Source organism: Meleagris gallopavo, chromosome 19 (genome assembly GCF_905368555.1).
Source record: "Meleagris gallopavo chromosome 19, MGAL_WU_HG_1.1, whole genome shotgun sequence".
In the NCBI taxonomy this organism is placed as follows: domain Eukaryota; kingdom Metazoa; phylum Chordata; class Aves; order Galliformes; family Phasianidae; genus Meleagris; species Meleagris gallopavo.
Window position 1 is genome coordinate 400182 of NC_139422.1, and position 17430 is coordinate 417611.

At 59.6% G+C, this 17430-nt stretch overlaps 3 protein-coding genes across 4 annotated transcripts; 1 reads left to right on the plus strand and 2 right to left on the minus strand.

Annotated features, from left to right (window-relative positions):
- The first annotated feature begins 296 nt into the window (after positions 1 to 296).
- EDF1 (endothelial differentiation related factor 1) lies at positions 297 to 3446 on the plus strand. The gene is made up of 5 exons (XM_085239298.1): positions 297 to 453; positions 631 to 682; positions 1430 to 1590; positions 2199 to 2292; positions 2860 to 3446. The coding sequence occupies exons 1-5, from the start codon at positions 376 to 378 to the stop codon at positions 2919 to 2921; spliced, it is 447 nt and encodes a 148-aa protein (XP_085095424.1). The 5' UTR covers positions 297 to 375; the 3' UTR covers positions 2922 to 3446.
- MAMDC4 (MAM domain containing 4) lies at positions 3139 to 15377 on the minus strand. 2 transcript variants are annotated; one of them, XM_085239285.1, is made up of 29 exons: positions 13960 to 15377; positions 13161 to 13274; positions 12904 to 13077; positions 12608 to 12733; positions 12245 to 12390; positions 12083 to 12167; positions 11731 to 11859; positions 11365 to 11511; positions 11180 to 11259; positions 10781 to 10939; positions 10117 to 10201; positions 9841 to 9990; positions 9613 to 9726; positions 9299 to 9430; positions 9072 to 9202; positions 8896 to 9001; positions 8591 to 8707; positions 8247 to 8381; positions 8019 to 8149; positions 7702 to 7912; positions 7401 to 7538; positions 7155 to 7276; positions 6947 to 7037; positions 6682 to 6828; positions 6217 to 6351; positions 5860 to 5987; positions 5671 to 5761; positions 5413 to 5588; positions 3139 to 4816 (listed from the first exon to the last, which is right to left on the minus strand). In XM_085239285.1, exons 1-29 carry the CDS (start codon positions 14294 to 14296, stop codon positions 4769 to 4771), a joined length of 3885 nt encoding a protein of 1294 aa, XP_085095411.1. In that variant the 5' UTR covers positions 14297 to 15377; the 3' UTR covers positions 3139 to 4768. The 2 variants fall into 2 exon arrangements, with proteins under 2 accessions (XP_085095411.1, XP_010718985.3); XM_010720683.3 differs by having other exon boundaries at positions 5671 to 5785.
- A 140-nt stretch (positions 15378 to 15517) lies between these two features.
- On the minus strand, positions 15518 to 17203 carry PHPT1 (phosphohistidine phosphatase 1). Its single transcript, XM_085239299.1, has 3 exons — positions 16999 to 17203; positions 16650 to 16774; positions 15518 to 15951 (listed from the first exon to the last, which is right to left on the minus strand). The coding sequence occupies exons 1-3, from the start codon at positions 17150 to 17152 to the stop codon at positions 15859 to 15861; spliced, it is 372 nt and encodes a 123-aa protein (XP_085095425.1). The 5' UTR covers positions 17153 to 17203; the 3' UTR covers positions 15518 to 15858.
- Positions 17204 to 17430: the final 227 nt, after the last annotated feature.

Consider the following 17430-nt stretch of genomic DNA (forward strand, 5'->3'; position numbering starts at 1 on the left):
TGGCGCGGACTTACTGGCAGTTACAGTAGCCTATCAGAACGCAAAGATGTGTGTGCCCGCCTCCAGCACGCCGTGCACACTAGCCAATGAGAGCCGGAGGCAGGTTGATTGTCAGCATGCTGTACCTATGAAGAGGAAGTGCGTCACACCTGCCAAGGAATTCCTCGTTCTGCCAAAGTCCAGCAAGGAGGCCCTAGTCCCGCCCCCCGCTCCGGAGAGGTCGCCTTCCCTGACGGGCGTGAGCACAAACCTATCGGAGGGCGAGACGGCCGGTGGGAGGGCGGCAGGGCCCGTCCCGCGCCCAATCAGCGGGCGGCGCTGCCGGAGCGGCGGGCGCGGCACCGAGCCGGGGGCGGGGCGAGCAGCGGCGGCGTCATGGCGGAGAGCGACTGGGACACGGTGACGGTGCTGCGCAAGAAGGGCCCCAGCGCGGCCCAGGCCAAGTCCAAGCAGGTCAGCGGGGCGGCGGCGGGGCGGCCCGGCCGGGGCCGAGGCGCGGAGGGAAGCGCGGTCGAGGCCCGGGGGGCGCCGCGGCTCGGCTGATGCAAGGGCCGGGGCGGGGCCGGGCCTCGGCTGCCCGCGGGCAGCTCCCGAACGGCGGCGGCTGAGCGCGGCCCTTCGCTCCCGCAGGCGGTGCTGGCGGCGCAGCGGCGGGGAGAGGACGTGGAGACCTCCAAGAAGTGTGAGTACGGCGCGGCCCCGGGATCCCGGAGATGGGCGGGCGGCGGCCGTACCTCTGCTGGTCGCGCACGCTGAAGAAGTCCCGTGGCTGCTCCGCCTCCCCGTGGGGCAGCTCTTTAAAATCCCCATTTCCCGGCTGGTGCGAATTGTGAAGCTGTTCCCCGCGCTGCCGTCAAGGCGCACGCGGCGGGGCGGCCCGGCGCTGAGCGTCAGACACCGACGTTAGGGATTCAAACTGGCCACAGTGTTCTGGTTAAGTAACAAAGCAAGCAGCGTATTTCTGAACCTCTGGCTTCCAGCAAAGCTACGCAGTGTTACTGCTTGCTTCTCAGTAGCATCAGAAACTTGGGTGGAAGCGGCCTTGTAAGTAAGCAAACAAGGCCCGAGTTGAAATATTAAATCCCCCTGTGCCGTAGCAAAAACATACATGCACGGAATGAAATTGGAACATGAAATCCCCAAGTAATAGCAAAAATTTGCATGTATGGAGTGACGCTCAGATGTTGCAGTAGAGAAAAGGGAGGGCCTGGAATGACTGTGTTTAGATGTCAGCATTTAACAGGATTGAGATAAGACATTCCCTGACCTTCGGCAGGCAGGATACTGTTGAGGTCACTGCTGATGTTGGCATGAATCCTTGAAAACTCCCTGGGATTCTGGGCAGCTGAGTGTTTTGATACCTCTTGGTGCAGCTCTGAGCCTTGTTTTGTTTGTTCTTGTGTTTTTTTGTTCTTGCTTTGAATGATAGGGGCAGCAGGCCAAAACAAACAACACTTCATCACAAAGAACACAGCCAAGCTCGACCGAGAGACAGAAGAGCTGCACCATGACAGAGTTCCCCTGGAGGTGGGCAAAGTAATCCAGCAGGGTCGGCAGAGCAAGGGCATGACACAGAAGGACTTGGCCACAGTAAGTATTGCCCAGCATCCTCCGGCCCCTGCTCTTACTGTCTGGAGATGAATACAGACACCTCGTGGCAGCTGAAGTTAGACTTTTCTCCTGTTTCCACATGGGTTCTATGAAGTTTGGTGAATGTAGCGTCTCTGATGTCTAATCTCCAGGAGAATTAGTTGTGTAGACTTAGGGGATCATTCCTGCAGCCTTTGAACATCTGCTTAGAGCCCAGGCAGTGTCACTGCCGATGAGCTGGAGGCTTCTCCCTGCTCCTCTTCCCATGGGCTCAGCATCAGTGAGGTTTTTTTGTATTCTCTGTGCCTGATACTGTGTTCAGAAGCTCATTGCTTTACTAACGAGCTTTAGTACTTGGTGGTTTTCCTCCTGGGATGCTAAGAGCAGTCTGTCCAGGATGTGTCACTATCACTCTGACACCTGGTTTGTGGAGGGATCTCACTGACCACGCTGCAAGCTTAGAAGCAGGTGCTGTGTCCTCTGATCCTAATCTAATTATCCTCTGGCATAATTAGAGGTTGTTACTTATCTGAGTGAGTACTGGGAGTTTGGTTCTGAGTGTTTACTTTGTGTGGAGCCAATGTTTGAGGCATATAATCTCTTTTTAGAAAATCAATGAAAAACCACAAGTCATTGCTGACTACGAATCAGGAAGAGCAATCCCCAATAACCAGGTTATGGGCAAGATTGAAAGAGCCATTGGTAAGTTGAGAAAGTAGACTTCACAAGCAGTGTTTCCAGTGTCTAAGCGGTGCTTTTAAATTATTCAAACTTCCGTGTCAGCACCTGCTCCTGACTGTAGGTTATTGAGGCTGTGGTGTCATTAAGCTGCGTGCTGATAAAAAGCTTGTATCTGCTGACTGAAACAAGAATGCAAAGCTCTTATTCTCCTTTGCTCACTAATGTTATGTGTAGATATGTGCCCTTGGGACATACCCACACATTGTATATGGCCCCTCTAAAAATTCATGATATGCTGTGCTGCTTGAAGGTCTGATGTTAACTCAGGAAAGTATCTTGCATCCACTAGTGTTGATGTGGCTCTTCAGCTCCTGTTCAGATACCATTTTTTAGAAACACAGTCAACTCACGAGCTAACTGGAGCCTTTCTTGTCACTTCTCATGCTCCTATGAGCTGAAGCATGATTCTTCTGAATTTGATTTCCTTGCCTTCTTTTGTGGACACTCTCTCCTTTGTAGCAAAGATTTTAAAGCTGTGAATGAGTGAGTGCACAAAAGCTGATGGTTGTCTCCTTTGTCTTACTCCAGGCCTTAAACTGCGTGGGAAGGATATTGGAAAACCGCTCGAAACTGGCCCCAAAGGGAAATGACAACAAAGCCTCGAAATCAGTTTGCTCAGACTGATCTCGTCTGGCTGGTTCTTCCTAACCACCGGAATCTCTCTTCATATTGCCAAGCTGAACAAGAGGGTTTCAGACTTGCTTTGGGGGGGAAATCTGCAGAATCTGTACCTGCTGTAAAAAGGCAACCTTAAAGAAGCGATTGTCCTGATTTTGTTTTTTCCTTCCTCCTTTTCAGAGATTGATGAACTAAACCTCCCCAGCCCTCCCCCCCCCCAAAAAAAAATACTGCATCTAATTTGCCAGAAAACACGTACGTCTTGGTGTTTAGAAGCAGCTAATGTTAAGATACTTGGAGCTGTCTGAAATGTGATCATTTGATTGGAGCAATTTTGGGGAAGGGTGGGATATATTATAAATAACTTGGGAGAGTTGAGGTTTGATCAGTGTCTGCATTTGAAATGATGACTAAGTCACTGCATTGCAATGACATTTTTGTTCCTTCCAGCCTGTTTTAAAGAGATCTATAATAAAGTTTGATACCCTTCAGTTGCATAGGGTGGTTGCTTCGTGTTTACCAGCTGGCTGTAAACTTCTGTGGTTGGATGGTACCGGTGCTCTTAGCACCCTTGCTCTTCTGGGAGTGTTACGGATCTACCTGAAGCGTGCAGGGTAACAGCTGGTGTTGTCACAGCATCTTCACTGCTCTGCTTCTTCCCCTGCCTATTAGCACTGCAGCTTTGGCTTACAGCCCAGAGATGAAATCAATACTCTGTTTTTATCTTGTGTGGAGGTGAGTAGAGTCTCTGGCATTGTACAAATCAAGGCTGATGCAGAGACAATGGGGCGTTCATGTGAAGCCAAAGCCCTCCTTATGTCCTTGTTAACCTTCCTGTTGTGCACTGCCAGAGTGGGAGCAGTGGTGGAGCTTTAATACCTGTGTTTGATGTGACTCTGGCATACCCTAAGTGGAAAAGAGCCGAAGAGAGAGTTGTCTGCAGCAGGATGAGAGGAAAGGCGGACTTCTGCAAACCACAGCAGTGGCATGCTGTGTTCCCTTCAGCCAAGCTGTGTAAGTTTCAGGAGAGCAGACTTGTTAATGAGACATTTGCCTCTGCAGAGGCTGAACGGGTTTGTCTGCTGTTGCAGTTACATGGCAGGCTTGCCAAGGGCAAGGGGATGAAATTGTTTTTAAAGCTGTGGGGAAAAAATGAGTGATCCCGGGCTTAAGAGTGTGCCAGGGCCTGGCTGCTGCAGTGGATGATGTGGCCCTGAGCCCAGCCTGTGCCTTGGGAGAGCTTTTCATTTCCCAATGAAACTGAAATGTGAAGTCTGAAGAGTCCTTGAAACAAGCTGTGCTGCACAGTGCTTCCTGCCCAACCACCTCCACCCTCCCCATTCAGTCCTACCTGGCTGCCCGGGATCTCCTGTGCCCTGGGAGCTGCTAGGCTGCTCCCTGGGGCTTAATCCTGGGACTGGGAAACCCTGGAGGTTGCACGATGGCACACTTTACCCTTCCATCTGAGCAGTGGGCAGCCAACAGGACCCTGCTCATCTGGGATGGCAGTTCTGCAAGAAGCTCCCGCTCCCTGAGTGTCGAAGCATGGACACATCACGCCATCTCCATGTGGTGTGGAAAGTTCATGTTATAAAAAACAGCAGTGCTGTTCCCACGTGTGTGGAGGTAGTGGTGGAAATGGCCGCGCTGTGCCCCCAGGGCTGCTGCCTGCTGTTGCTCTGCGGTGTGAGACGTGGGGTAGTGAGCGTGCTGTGGGGCTGCAGCTGCAGGCTGGATGGAGTGCGAGGTTCTGTGGGAGGGATGCTCTGCCCTGGGCACCTCGTGGGCACGAGGAGGTGGAGGGTGGTGCTGTCTTAGTTCAGTCTTCATCCCGCTCTTTTGGCACTTGCGCTATACTGACCTTGTCCTGTAAAGAAGGGTCATCATGAGTTGGTTGCTGTAAGCATAGTCTGATAGGAAATATAAGGTTCTGGGGGTGATGACCCATGTGCCAGCATGGGGTGGGGGGCCCAGCAGCCGTGCTGCATTGCGAGGCCAGAAGGGCTCCATCCTTTGGGATCGGCCCCGGCACAGCTGCGGGAATTGGTGGCTCTGCTGGGGGCTGTGTGGCACAATCTCCTCAAAGGAAACTGAATGTAGTTTCAGCTGCCTCTGCAGGTTGGAAGGTGCTGGCTCGAGGAGAAGGAACAATGTTTGCACGACCTGCTCCCCAGTGGGGCTGTGGGGAGGAGGAGCGCAGCCTCAGCTGTTTCTGGAACAAATGCCTGATCACAGTAGCAAAGTATCCAGGTCAGTCCCGCAGCCCTGGGGTCACTCATTTGCCAGTGCTCAGATAAGGGGCAGAGCCCTTTGCCCCTCTCTGATGTGTTGGCAGGCCGTGGGCTCATTGAATGCCTTCTGGGATTTGCTGAGCTTTTAGAAAGCATTGTTTTGGTGCTGCTGGGGGCACTGAGCCAACAGGAAGAGTCCTGCACATCCCCCAGCACCAGAGCTGCTGCTTACATCTCGAAAAGTGATGTTGTCGAAGCCCTGAGGGGTGTTGCTCTCCACAGCCATCCCGCTCCCCTGCGCTCTCCTCTTCAGCCAGTACCGGCAACCAACCGCCGCCAGTGCCAGCACGATGACAGCCAGCAGCAGGCCAAGCACCACTTCTGCCACAAAGCCACTGGAAGACTTCACTACAGAGGAAGAAAGATGCTGCCAGGTTTGCAGGGACCACGGTCACAAAGAATTTGTGATATTGTTGGGGATGACCCATACCTTTCCCTGGTGCCTCTGGGTTGGAGTCACAGCCTCCAGTGGCACTGTACTCGATATCATCTAGTGCCACGGTCCCCTCCATTGGCCACATCTGCGAGGTGATCTCAAAGACAATCTGTGTGGGAAGGTGCGATGCTGGGCTCGGTGTGTAGGGAGGGCACCCAGCATCCTGGGAGGGCACCCGCTCACCTGGAACTCACTGGGACTCTCCAAAGGCACCGTGCTGCCTTGCCAGCCTTGGCTCCTCTGCCCTGCCACGCTCCATGCTGTGCGCTGCCCCTCCACGCTCTGCAGCTTCACCTGCAGCTCCCCGCCAGCTGCAGCACAGGGGGACAGCTGTCCCTGTATCAGCAGCAGCTCGGAGCCCACAGGAGCAGCCAGGCCCTCTGTGGGACTGCAGTGCCTGGCAGAACCCCACTGCCCTGCAAGAGCTGTGCCAGGCTGCAACCCCAGAGCTCCCAGCCGTTCCCCGGCTCCCGCTGTAGGCTAAAGCCCCCTCCCCAGGGGCAGCACCCTCCCTTGCCCAACCCCTGGGACAGCTCTCACAGAGGTGCTCCGGGATGTCCATGTGGTACCAGAAGTGCAGGCAGCCGGCAGTGGTGGCGGGGAGGTGCTGGCTCTCCAGCCGGGCAGCGGTGCCCCCTGCGCCCAGCACACGGGTGTCGAAGTGCATGTAGTGACCTGGAGGGCAGGGTGGCATGTAGGATGGCCCCTGTGCCACAGTCCTCCCTGCTCCTCACTGCCTTTGGGCTCAGGCTGTGGGCCACCGTACAGCCAGCTGACACAGTGTGTGCAGGACTGTGCTGCTGACTGGGGGCAACAGCCCTCGTGAGGTCTGTCCTTTATGTAACAGCCCATGCCTGGGGCCAGGACAGAGCTGATGAAGGCACCGATCTGCATCCCAGCTCGTTTAGGCCTCCACTCCATCCCCAGTGGAGGGGACATTCACATCCCTCCTCAGCTCCTGCTGCTTCCCCCAAACCACACCAGGTCTCCCTGAGGGTCTCCTACCATCCTCTGTGCCCAGGGTGTGGTCCTGCTTGGGGCCAGGGTACTTGGCCAGGGGGACGCCGCTCTTCCAGCCCCAGGCGAAGCCGTGCAGGCGCTCATCTGAGGGGCTGCTCCAGCCACACGTGTCCCACTCAAAGTCACAGGATGCTGGGTGGAAACATGGGTTAAGACACACGCTCTGCTTGGTGCTAGTGGTGGATGGAAGGGCTGTCCCCATCCCCATGGCCGTGTGTCCCCATGGGGTGCCCAGCACACATGCTTCCACCTGGCTCAGGGCAGGCTCCATCTGACACATGCAGGTCATCCAGTGCCATGTAGCTGTGCTCATTCCCAGCTCCCACCGCCTCAAACACCACCTGCAGGGAGGGCATGCTAAGGCTGGCAGCCATGCAGTGTAGGGGGGATACCCATTGTCAGCACGGCCCCTCCTGCAGCCTCCATCCCACTGGGAGCTGCCTGGGGACCTTCCTCACCTTCCAATCTGTGTCTGCCTGAACAGTGACGTGCCCACGGTGCCAGGTATCACCCTCCATCGCACTGATGCTGAACAGCTTCCTCTGCTCACCGTTTTCCTCCACAAGGACGTGGAGAGTCCCTGCTCAGGGCAAGGAGATGCTGAACGGCACCATGCTGCATGTTCACGGCACAGGGCAGCACTCGGCCCATGGCACCCAACCCGTGCTGAGTGGGGGACATGGCTTGGAGCACACAGGGCTCACCTGGGGCTGCAGCACTCAGCTGGTACCAGAAAGCCAGGCACTGGGCAGGCACAGAGCGCCGGTACAGCGCAGAGCTGAGTGTGGCCACGTGCCCCATGGGCAGCGAGTGCTTGCTGGTGTTCACCACCATGTAATGACCTGGTGATAAAGAAGACCCCATGCTGTGATTGGCCCATGCCTGGCTCTCCCGGGGGCACTGATCTGCGTGGGCAGCCCCCATGTGGCTGGGGGCCGTGGGCTGAGAGTTGCAGCCATACAGGCAGGGTAGACAGCAGTGCACCCAGAGCCCCAGCGCCAGTACCTGTGGTAGTGCCAGTGGTGTGGTCAGCCACGGGGCCAGTGGTGATGCCGGTGCCACCGCTCTGCCACCACCACTGCCCACTGCCCGCCAGCCCGCAGGCGCCCGCCTCAAAGGAGCAGGAGAGCTCGGCCCCGCAGGCACCCGCCGTCAGCGCCACGTCGTCCAGCGCCACATCGCCCACAAAGCCGTCCCGCAGGGCCTCGAAGGCCAGCTGCCGCCGGGCCAGACAGCGGCTTCAGAGTAGCCTGGTCTGTGCCCCCCGGCACAGAGACCCGGCCCGGCACAGCCCCGTGCCACCTCACACCCCTTGCCCTCACCCGGTAGTGCTGCTGCCCCGTGGCAGGGAGTGTCGCCAGCCCGCGGTGCCACACACTGCCCTGGCTGCCCCGCTGAGTCCACAGCACCGTCTCCTCCGCTCCCTGCAGCTGCAGCTTGAGGCTCAGAGTGCCTGGGAGGAGGGCGGCGGTGGGAGCCGGTGTTGCATCTGGCCTCAACATGGCACCACAGAGCCTGGGCCGTGCTGGTGAGGACGGAGGGTCACATACCGATCTGCGGGCCAGCCAGGCGGTACCAGAAGGTGAGGCAGCGCGGGGCAGCAGCTGGCTCCTGGCTGTAGGTGATGAGCTGTGCACACTGCCCACGGCTCCATGGTGCCGAGGGGTCCGCGGCCAGGAAGTATCCTGAACAGTGGGAACAACCGAGCTGCACTCATCCATCCTTCTCTCATTGCTATGTCCCCAGTTCAGGGACTGAGTGCCTTTGCCGTTCAGCTGAGCTTACTCTCTTCCCAGGGCTGCCCACGACACACAAGGCATATCCAACTCTGGGGACTGGGGCAGCAGGGCCACTCTCATGCCCCAGGATGGCATGAGAGGAGCCAGGCCCTTACCCGATCCGGTGGTGTGGTCAGAGCCCTGCCCCTGCCCTGTGCTGCGGACCCACTGGAAGTCACTGCCCCGGTCCTGGTACCAGCCGCACAGGTCCGCCTCGAAGTTGCAGGACAGCTCTGCCCAGAGAGAGGCGGCAGTGCAGATAAGGCACCCGGCGCATCTCCCTGCCACCTGCTCCAGGCAGCAGTGAGAGTTGGGGACAGGAGGTGTGCTCAGCCCAGCCCAGAGACCAGCTGCAGGGCTGGGGACACTGAGGGCACCCAGCAGCCCCTGCAGCTCAAGACGCCCGTGTGTCCCCATGCACCTGCAGCCCCCAGGGGCTCTGTGCCAGGGTCACACTGCACAAACGTCACGTTGTCGATGGCAATTTCCGCTGGGTCCTGCAGCTCCGCCATCCCCAGCAGCTCGACCTGTGGAGTGGTGGTAGTGAGCCCTGGTGGCCATGGCCCTGCACCCAGCCAGGCCATCCCTTGGCCATACCTGGAAGGGCCGGGTCCTCTCCCCCAGTGGGACATGGACGTGCTCCCAGGTTGTGCTGCCGTGCCCCCGCATGTGCCAGGCCAGGTGCGTCATGTCCGTGGAGTGCTCCATGACAGCAACAGCAAGGAAACCTGAGCATAAGAGGTGGTGCTGGGGACAAGGGCAGCATTGCCCAGCACCACCCAGCCTGCAGCCAGGGCTGGCAAGGCTCGGCCAGGCAGGGATACCTTGGGGGCCGCTGTGCAGGATGTAGCTCATCTCCATGGCACAGGCCAGGCCGGAGGGACCCAGCAGAGGTGTGCGGACCTTGGCGGGAGCCACCATTTGTCCTTCTCCTCTCTGAAGGGCCAAGAAAGCTCCTGGGCAAGGAAACAGCCTGAGAGGTGGGGGCAGAGCCCCGCACAGCACCCCCTGTTCCCATCACCTCTACCCCTCCCACGAGGACATTCTTCCACCCAAGCAGGAGCAGGCTCTGCGCCTCCCGGGCTTCTGTAGTCCTGGGGACCGGGGAGCACTGTCTGTGCGGTGGGAATGGCCTCACCTGCTCCCACAAGGGCAATGGCCGTGGGCTCGGTGGCCCTCTGCACAGCCCAGCGCAGCTGGCCCACGCTGGTGTCGTGCCAACCCCCAGCCCCTTCCTCGAAGGTGGTCGCTCCTGCAACACCCATAGGTCAGCACAACCACGCCACGGTGCTTCCAGGACCCCCCGGCACTGCGAGGGCTGCAGGCAGGGTGAGCTGGGTGCCCCACATCCACTGCTGGCTCTCACCACAGTTGTTCTCATCGGAGCCATCAGCACACGCCTTGGCGAAGTCACAGGCCAGCTCGGCACTGACACAGCCCCCATCGTCGCAGGAGAATTCCTCTGCTGCGCAGGGGCTGGCACGGGCCCAGCCTGGCAGTTCCATGGGAGCTGGCTCTGATGGCAAAAGCCCCGGACTAGAGGGTGGCACTGAGAGGGTGTGAGGCTGAGCCTGGTTCCAGGCATTGCCCTAGCACTGCCCTTCCAGCTGCAGCCCCCCACGTGCTCCCCACCCCAGCTCACCCTGCTGCAGCACACAGCCCGGAGACAGGACCAGGTCGTCCACAGCCACGGTGCCCCCGCTGCCCGCCTCCCCTGTGATCAGCACCTGTAGGAAGCACCGCGGTGGTCGTCAGCACACCCCTGGGGAAGGGTCTTTGTGGAGGTTAGGGTGATGCTGCGGCTGCAAGCAGTGGGTTTGGGGTAGTGGTGCTGCCCTTGTGCATGTCCCATGTCCTGCCGCTGCCCAGCGTGCCACCGGGTGCTGCTGGGGTGCCAATACGGGTGCCCCCACAGCTGGGAGGCGTTGGGCAGGTGGGTGGCCATAGGGGAGGGCAGATGGGTGGGGGGAAGTTGTGGGGTGACATGGTGTGTGTGAGGACTGTTCCCCACTCCTGCAGGGTGGTTTCTGGGCTCTGGGCGGATTTGTAAATGGAGGATGTGGGGACGCACCAGGAGGCTCAGCCCTGGCCTCTGGTTCCCAGTCCAACCCTTATCACTGGTCCCATGAGAGCATGCTGGGGGTGCACAGACCAGAGACATGGCATGGGGGAGCCCCTTGTCTTGGGGCAGTGCTGGTGGAGGCTGCTGTAGGGGCAGGCTTTGGGGCCAGGGCAGTGCCCCTGCCAGGCCCCCAGTTTGAGAGGGGCCATGGGTACCCCACTCACCCAGCACAGTCCCAGCCCACCTTGAAGCTCTCTGTCAAATTGAAGTCCACTCGCTCACGGACCCAACAGCTGCCTGTGTCCCCTGTTCTCTCTCTGACCAGGTGCTCGGTGGAGTTGATCACATAGGAGATGCTGAGGCTGCTGATGGCTGAGCCGTGGAGATGACAGTACAGCACGAGCTGGGGCCGGGTGGTAGCAGTGAGCCACTCACACATGGGGCTGGAGAAGCTCAGTGCTCCCACTAGGTACTGGAGATGCCACCAACCACCCCTAGACCCATCGTCCTCGCCAGGCGAAGAGCCATGGCAGCCCTGACCCCATGCAGGGGTCCCTGCAAATGGGGATCCTGTCCCTCACCACCACCATGCCCATAGGGGTGCTGTCCCCTGCCCTGCACACAAGTGCCCATAGTGACTCACAGAGCAGGAGTTGGTGGCCTGGAAAGTGGGGCTGCTCAGCCTGGCCACACTGCTGGCTGTGATGGTGTGGAGGAAATAGCCTGAGGAGACACCAGAATGGCTCTGAGCAGGGCTGGGCATGTGGTCAGAAAGGCAGAAGGAATAAGGATGGTGGGAGACATGGGGGACCCACTGCCAGCACACACCTGTAGCACTGTTGGTGCTGTGATCCCGGGTGGGAACACCAGAGGTGGTCCCCAGGCCCATGCTCGTGTTCCTCCCCCATGCTGGCTGCCCAGCCTCTGCTTCCCAGCTGCAAAGATCTTCCTCGAAGGAGCAGAAGGTGAAGAGCTCTGTGGGACAGTGAGAGTAGTGACACATGGATGAAGGCTAGCCCTCCCCAGGCAAGGGGCTGCACAATAGGCTGTGCAGAACCTGCTGGGTGGTTTTATCCCTGCAGCTCTGGGACAGAGCTGGGATAACTCATGCCATCCACGTGCCAACCCATGGTCCCATGGGTTCAGACCCTCTGCCCATCTGCCTCCCCCAGCCCCAGGGCTGGAGATGCTCACGGCACTGCTCTGCGTCTTCATCGGAGCCGTCCCCACAGTCATCGGTGCCATCACAGAAGCGGTCCAGGGCCAGGCAGGATCCTTTGCTGCAGTTGCTCTCCTCTGCCTCGCAGCTCTGCTGCCCAGCCGCTGGGCCGTGGGACACAGCATCAGCACCACTCTGTGCCGGGCTCTCTGCTCTGTTCCCCAGGCTGCTCCCCACACCCAAGGGATGGACTCTCTCTGCCCATTATGCGCCCTGGCTGGGACAGTTGACCCCAGAGCATCACGGGCAGCAGGAAAGCCTGCACAGAACACCAAGGCTAACCACCTCGGTGGGTCCCAGCACCATCCCAGCAGCCACAGCACTCACCTGGCAAGCCGCAGTTCCTGAAGACGATGTCATCGAGTGCCAGCACTGCCCCACACGTGGGCTGCTGTGTCAGGGCGAAGGTGAGCTGCAGTGAGAGGTGAGGGATGAGTGAGCCTCCCCGACAGCCTCAGCTCCCGGTGCAGTCCAGCATCCCCATCTCACCTGGAACTGCCCCTTGATCCGGCCAGGGTATGCCACCAGCTGGTGCCAGCCCTCAGCCCTGTGCTCGGAGCTCCGCCACAGCTCCACCACCGTGTTCCCAAATGCCGCAGTCAGGCGCAACACCGGGCATGCAGTCTGGTTGAGCCCTGCAGAGAATCCACAGGTGGCCACTGAAATGGGCCTCTGCTGTGGGGTGACTTGGACTGGGGTGGGGACACTTAGGTCCTGCCACCTCCATGTATAGGGCATGAAAGAGGTGAGCGAGATGGCAGAGACCTATCTTGAGGTGTTCTGTCCCTCCCCATTGCCCCCGTGGTTGCCTCCTTGCCCCGGGACCCACTGCAGGATCCTGAGTGCACTCACCACTTCCTGAGAGGTGGTAGGAAGCCCATATCTCACACATGGCAGTTGCCTCCTGCATGACAGGTGACTGGAGCCAGGCAGTGGCTGTGGCCTTTGCCGGTGGGGACATTGTCACCATGAACCACCCTGAGGAGGGCAGAGCAGAGGGGGGGCTGCACCCATGGAGCGGTACCGGCACTGTGGCCAGCACTGCTCCTGCAGGCTTTGCTCCAGCACCCTGCCGGGACAGGAGATCTAGTGCTCTCAAAGCACCCTGGACCAGAGGAGTGAGAGCCCACGCTGCAGCCTCTGCTTACCCCGGTCTGTGCCCATGGTGTGGTCTGAGTGTGGCCCTGTGCCCCATGAGTCCAGGCTGGCTCGGCCCCGTACCCATCTGTAGGTGGAGGTGCTCACATCCCGCCAGCCACAGTCATCATCCTCGAAATCACAGGTGAAGGGGGATCTGAGCACGGTCGAGATCCCCAGGTACCCTGAGGTAAGGGATCAGGGCACAGCTGGGTCAGCCTGGGGAGCTGCGGTGCCCGCATTCCATCACCCGCTCACAGGCACTCACCGCACTGGTTCTCATCGGAGCAGTCACCGCAGTGGCACACAAAGTCGCAGTGCTGCTCAGCCACACTGCCACAGCTGTTGATAGCAGCAGCCCTGCTGGAGGGGATGGACCCAGCTGCCAGAGAAAGGAAGGGCTGAAAACCCCATGGAGGCGCTGGGCAAGGGGTCACTGTGGGTGACAGAGGCTACATGCATCTGTGCAACCCCATTTGGGACCCTGTGTGGGAGAGCACTGGGCTCTCAGCAGCACCATCCCTTGATAGGACCTCCACCTCTGCCCAACAGGCTGGTAGCCAGCGTAGAGCCTGGAGTAAGGCCAAATCCAGCTGGCCTGGGGTCCTGCTTCCTCCCTGGCCTCATGGATTGGCATCATCTCCCAGCACCAGCACTCAGCACCAGAGACCACCAGGGCAGTGGCACCAACCCTGCTGCTGTCACCCCATTAAATCACACCCCTAGTCCAAGCCCCAGCCACCATCTAGGGGAGAACTGGGAAGGTTTGGGTATTCCTTCCTCATGCTGAGCAAAGCCATCAGTGTTGCCCAGCCTGACAGAGACTGTCCCTGGCATTTCCAGCACACACTCACCCCAGGGAATCCCCATTGTGCCTACATGAGGAGAGAACTGGTGGGGGGGGGGGGGGGAGAGGGGCATTTCTGCCCCCCAAGCTGGGAAAGCTTTCAGAGCTGCGATGTGCAGCAAGCCCCCAGTGGGGCAAGCATGGGTAGGCCCTGTAGAACTATAGCCCCTCTCACCCCCAGCACAACTCGAGGCACTGCCCCAGCACAGCATCAACTTACCCAGCAGCAGCAGGGCCAGGAGGAGTGTGAGCCCTGACATCACGGGCAGAAGGGATGCAAGGAGGGCAGAAGGGAGTCGGGAGAGGCAGCAGCCAGGAGAAGCCATGCCACAAGCCCCAGGCTGGATTCTGCTCCCCAGGATCTGCTCCTCTCTGGACTTCAGCCCCTCTGTTATCTGTGCTGCTGCGCAGTGCGATTGCAACAGGTGTAGTAAAAGATGGGGCCCGATTCCTGAGTGCGAGAGGGGACACATGGAGGTGAGGAACACAGAGCAGTCAATCCGGCTGGGGCACCCCATGTGCCATCCCAGAGGGCACCGAGCCACACTGCAGAGCATCCCCTGTGGGGCTTTTCCCACTGATCCACAACACTTCTCTCTTTCCTGAGTTTGATGCCCGGTATCTGTTTGGATTCAGGGAATGGGACTCCTGATACCAGGAAGCAGCTGCTTTACCAGGGCACTATGCTGCAACGCTCTCTATGGCAGATGACTTTCTTGCTTGCAGACATGAGCTGTGTGCCTTGTCTCTCCTTGGGGTAGTTTGATCCCTCCCGAGTGAAGGTGACAAGATGCTGCCTCAGGGGACACTTTATCAGGGAGTGTAGTGACAGGACAAAGGGTAAGTGCTCTAAATTGAAAGAGGAGATTTAGGCTAAATGTGAGGAATTCACTCCTCGAGTGGTGAGGCCCTGGCACTGAGGCCCAGAGAAGCTGTGGGTGCCCCATCCCTGGAGGTGCCCAACACCAGGCTGGATGGGACCCTGGGCAGCCTGAGCTGCACCCAGCCCACAGCAGGGAGTCAGAACAGTGATCTTTAACATCCCTTCCAGCCCAAACCATTCTTGTCCATGTCAAATAACTTCCCTGCCCTCATATGAGGCAGCACTGGAGCAACCTAAGCAGCCAGCCTGATCTGCAGCACCCTGAGCTCTCCTGACACCCAAACTTCTGCAGCTTCCTCTGCTGCTTCACCCAACTCCTCATTCCCAATATTGCCTTCGCCATGGAAGTGTAAACAGAAAGCTCTCCTGGAAGAGCAAGCTGGGAAATACCAAGGCACAGAAGTCAGTGCTAGCTACCCAGAGAGTTAAATTCAAGGAGGACCGAGGTGTGATCAATCACTGCCCATGCTCCCTGGAAGCACTGTGCTGTTTCCCAGTGGCTGGGGGCAGAAGATGAAGATGCACATTCTTGCAGGCTACTGTCATTGCTCTGCTCCTTCTGCCCAAGAAGACCAAGCAGACGCTTTGCCCTTCCCTTCGTCAGGCAAAGGGGACCCATTCCTTTCTTGCAGTTGTCTCCCAGCTCTGCTTGGTGCTCTCAGGGCTGCAGGATAGGCACTATTTTCAGAGCCCATCTCACTGACTGCAGCTGCTCCCAAGGCTAATCCTGACATGCACTCTGCTGTCAGTTCCAACACACTGCCTCCAACAGACATCTGCAGAGCTGGAAGCCTGGGGACTTGCTCCTCACACACTCCCACTGTGAGGAAGCACCAGACCCACCAGACATGCAGGAAGGAGATGAGCCATTAACACAGAACCAAGCAGGGCCAGCGGCGCTCCCCAACATGTTTAATTCTCACATATACATGGACAAATCCTTGCCACAGGGGAAGCCGAGCGCCCACCAGCTTCACCCAGGTAAGGACTTTGCCTGCAGGCTTTGCGGCTCTGTGGCAGGGAGATGGGAAGAGTCCATGGCACATGGGAAGTGTGGTGACAGCAGAGATGGGCGAGTTCCCCAAGAGGATGGAAGCTCATCAGTGCATTGAGTTCAAGAGAGAAGCCCAGCAGAACTCAGGGCGTTGCTGAGCATGGAGACCCCGCTGCCATTTTATGAGTGCTGGAAGCGATCCCACCAGCTCCGGGCTGGTGCTGCTGCCCTGCCAGGTCACATCAGTAGCCTTCATCTGCCCAGGTGATCTCATAATCTGGATACTTGGCTTTCAGCTTCTCTGTAGTCACAGAGTGATTTGCTCGCCCAAAGCCCTGCAAGATGAAAGGGAATTCAGAAATAAAGCAGATGCAGTTATCACCTGCAGAAGAGCCTAGTGAGCCACTGAATCAGTCAAAGCAATCAGATACCCTGGGAGAAAGGTCAGGCCCTATGTCTGTGCAAGCTGAATGGCTGCGACTGAAGCACAGCACTGGCTCAGGCCATGCACAGCTCAGTCTGGAGAAGGCTGCCAGGCAGCACAGCCCCCATCTGAGTGCAGTGCCACCCACCAGCAAGAGTAACCTCTGGAGATGGGAACTGGGAGCAAAGCTGGTGTCACTGCCACCCTCAGAGTGCACTCAGAGTTCCCTGAGGAGCAGATGACAGCTTCAGCAGAGAAGGGGAACAGTGACAGACAAAGGTAAGCAGGCAAGCACTGACTAGTGAGGGGTAGAGGGAAAGCAGTAGTGTGGGACTGCAGCTCCTGCAGGCACCTCCAGTGCAGCACAGCGGCCGTTCAGCTGCGGTCTGCACGCAGCCTCCCACCACCGCCCCGTGCCGGGCAGCAGGACCTGCATGGGCACTGCCACAGCCGCCAGGAAGGAGGAGCCGCACTCTGATCCAACGCAGCAGGGCACGAGGCCCCAGGACTGCCAGCCACCCCGCGAAGGGGCAGCCCGACCCCAGCCCACCTCACACCGGTGCCGCACACGGGGCTCTCCCGCTTCCGCGGTACCACAGCGCTACTCACCACCGAGTACCCGTAGACGTGGATCTTCTTCTCCTGGCTCTGGTGGGAGATGCGGCCGCCGCCCAGGCACTCGCAGTCGAAGCCCTGCGGTTCCAGCTCGGCCGCCGCCCTGTCATAGATATCGGCTGCGGGAGAGCGCACCGCGGGGTCAGGCGGCCCCGGGACGGCGCCGGGAGCGGCGGGGGGACCGTGCCCGCCATAATCCCTGCAGCCCCGTCCCGCGGCGCCCCGAAGCCCCGGTGGTACGGGAAGGAAGGGGTGCCGAGCCCGGGAGCGCGCTGCCGAAGAGAGCCCCGCGGCCGCTCCGCAGGAACCGCGCCCGGCCGCCGCCCCGCCGCCCGGCTCTCACCGTGGTACTCGGCCCAGCCGTGCCCGCGCACCACCTCCTTCCCAGGCTCCGAGGCGCCGGCGGCGCGGTGCCGCACACGCAGCAACACGTACTTGAACACGCCGCCATCGTCGATCTCCACGTCCGCCACCCGCCGCAGCGCCGCCGCCGCCATCGCTCCCACCCCGACGGTGGCCCCGCCCCTTCCGGGGGCGTGCGGCGCGGCGCGGCCAATCAGCGCCGGGGCACGCCCCGCGGCAGGGATGCTGACCCCGCCCTTTCCGGCCGCGCCCAGCCCAAGGGCGGTACGAGCGGGGCCGCGGGCTGTGTGCGCGGTGCGGGGCAGCGCCGGTACCCGCGGTGCGGTGCGGCGGGTCGCGCCCCGAGCCCCGCGGCGGGTACCGGAGCTGCCACCGCCCGCGGCGGAACGGGGCAGCGGTGCCGGTCGGAGGG

Coding starts and splice junctions, on each gene's coding strand:
- MAMDC4 (XM_010720683.3), bottom strand. CDS start 14,296: ATGCTCTGCAGTGTGGCTCGGTGCCCTCTGGGATGGCACATGGGGTGC. Junction 13,275..13,959: donor CCTGGCCCTGCTGCTGCTGG/GTAAGTTGATGC, acceptor TTTCTCTGGCAG/CTGGGTCCATCCCCTCCAGC. Junction 5,786..5,859: donor AGAGTCCCAGTGAGTTCCAG/GTGAGCGGGTGC, acceptor CTTCCCACACAG/ATTGTCTTTGAGATCACCTC.
- PHPT1 (XM_085239299.1), bottom strand. CDS start 17,152: ATGGCGGCGGCGGCGCTGCGGCGGGTGGCGGACGTGGAGATCGACGAT. Junction 16,775..16,998: donor CGGCTGGGCCGAGTACCACG/GTGAGAGCCGGG, acceptor GCTCTCCCGCAG/CCGATATCTATGACAGGGCG. Junction 15,952..16,649: donor ACGTCTACGGGTACTCGGTG/GTGAGTAGCGCT, acceptor TTCATCTTGCAG/GGCTTTGGGCGAGCAAATCA.
- EDF1 (XM_085239298.1), top strand. CDS start 376: ATGGCGGAGAGCGACTGGGACACGGTGACGGTGCTGCGCAAGAAGGGC. Junction 683..1,429: donor CGTGGAGACCTCCAAGAAGT/GTGAGTACGGCG, acceptor TTTGAATGATAG/GGGCAGCAGGCCAAAACAAA. Junction 2,293..2,859: donor CAAGATTGAAAGAGCCATTG/GTAAGTTGAGAA, acceptor GTCTTACTCCAG/GCCTTAAACTGCGTGGGAAG.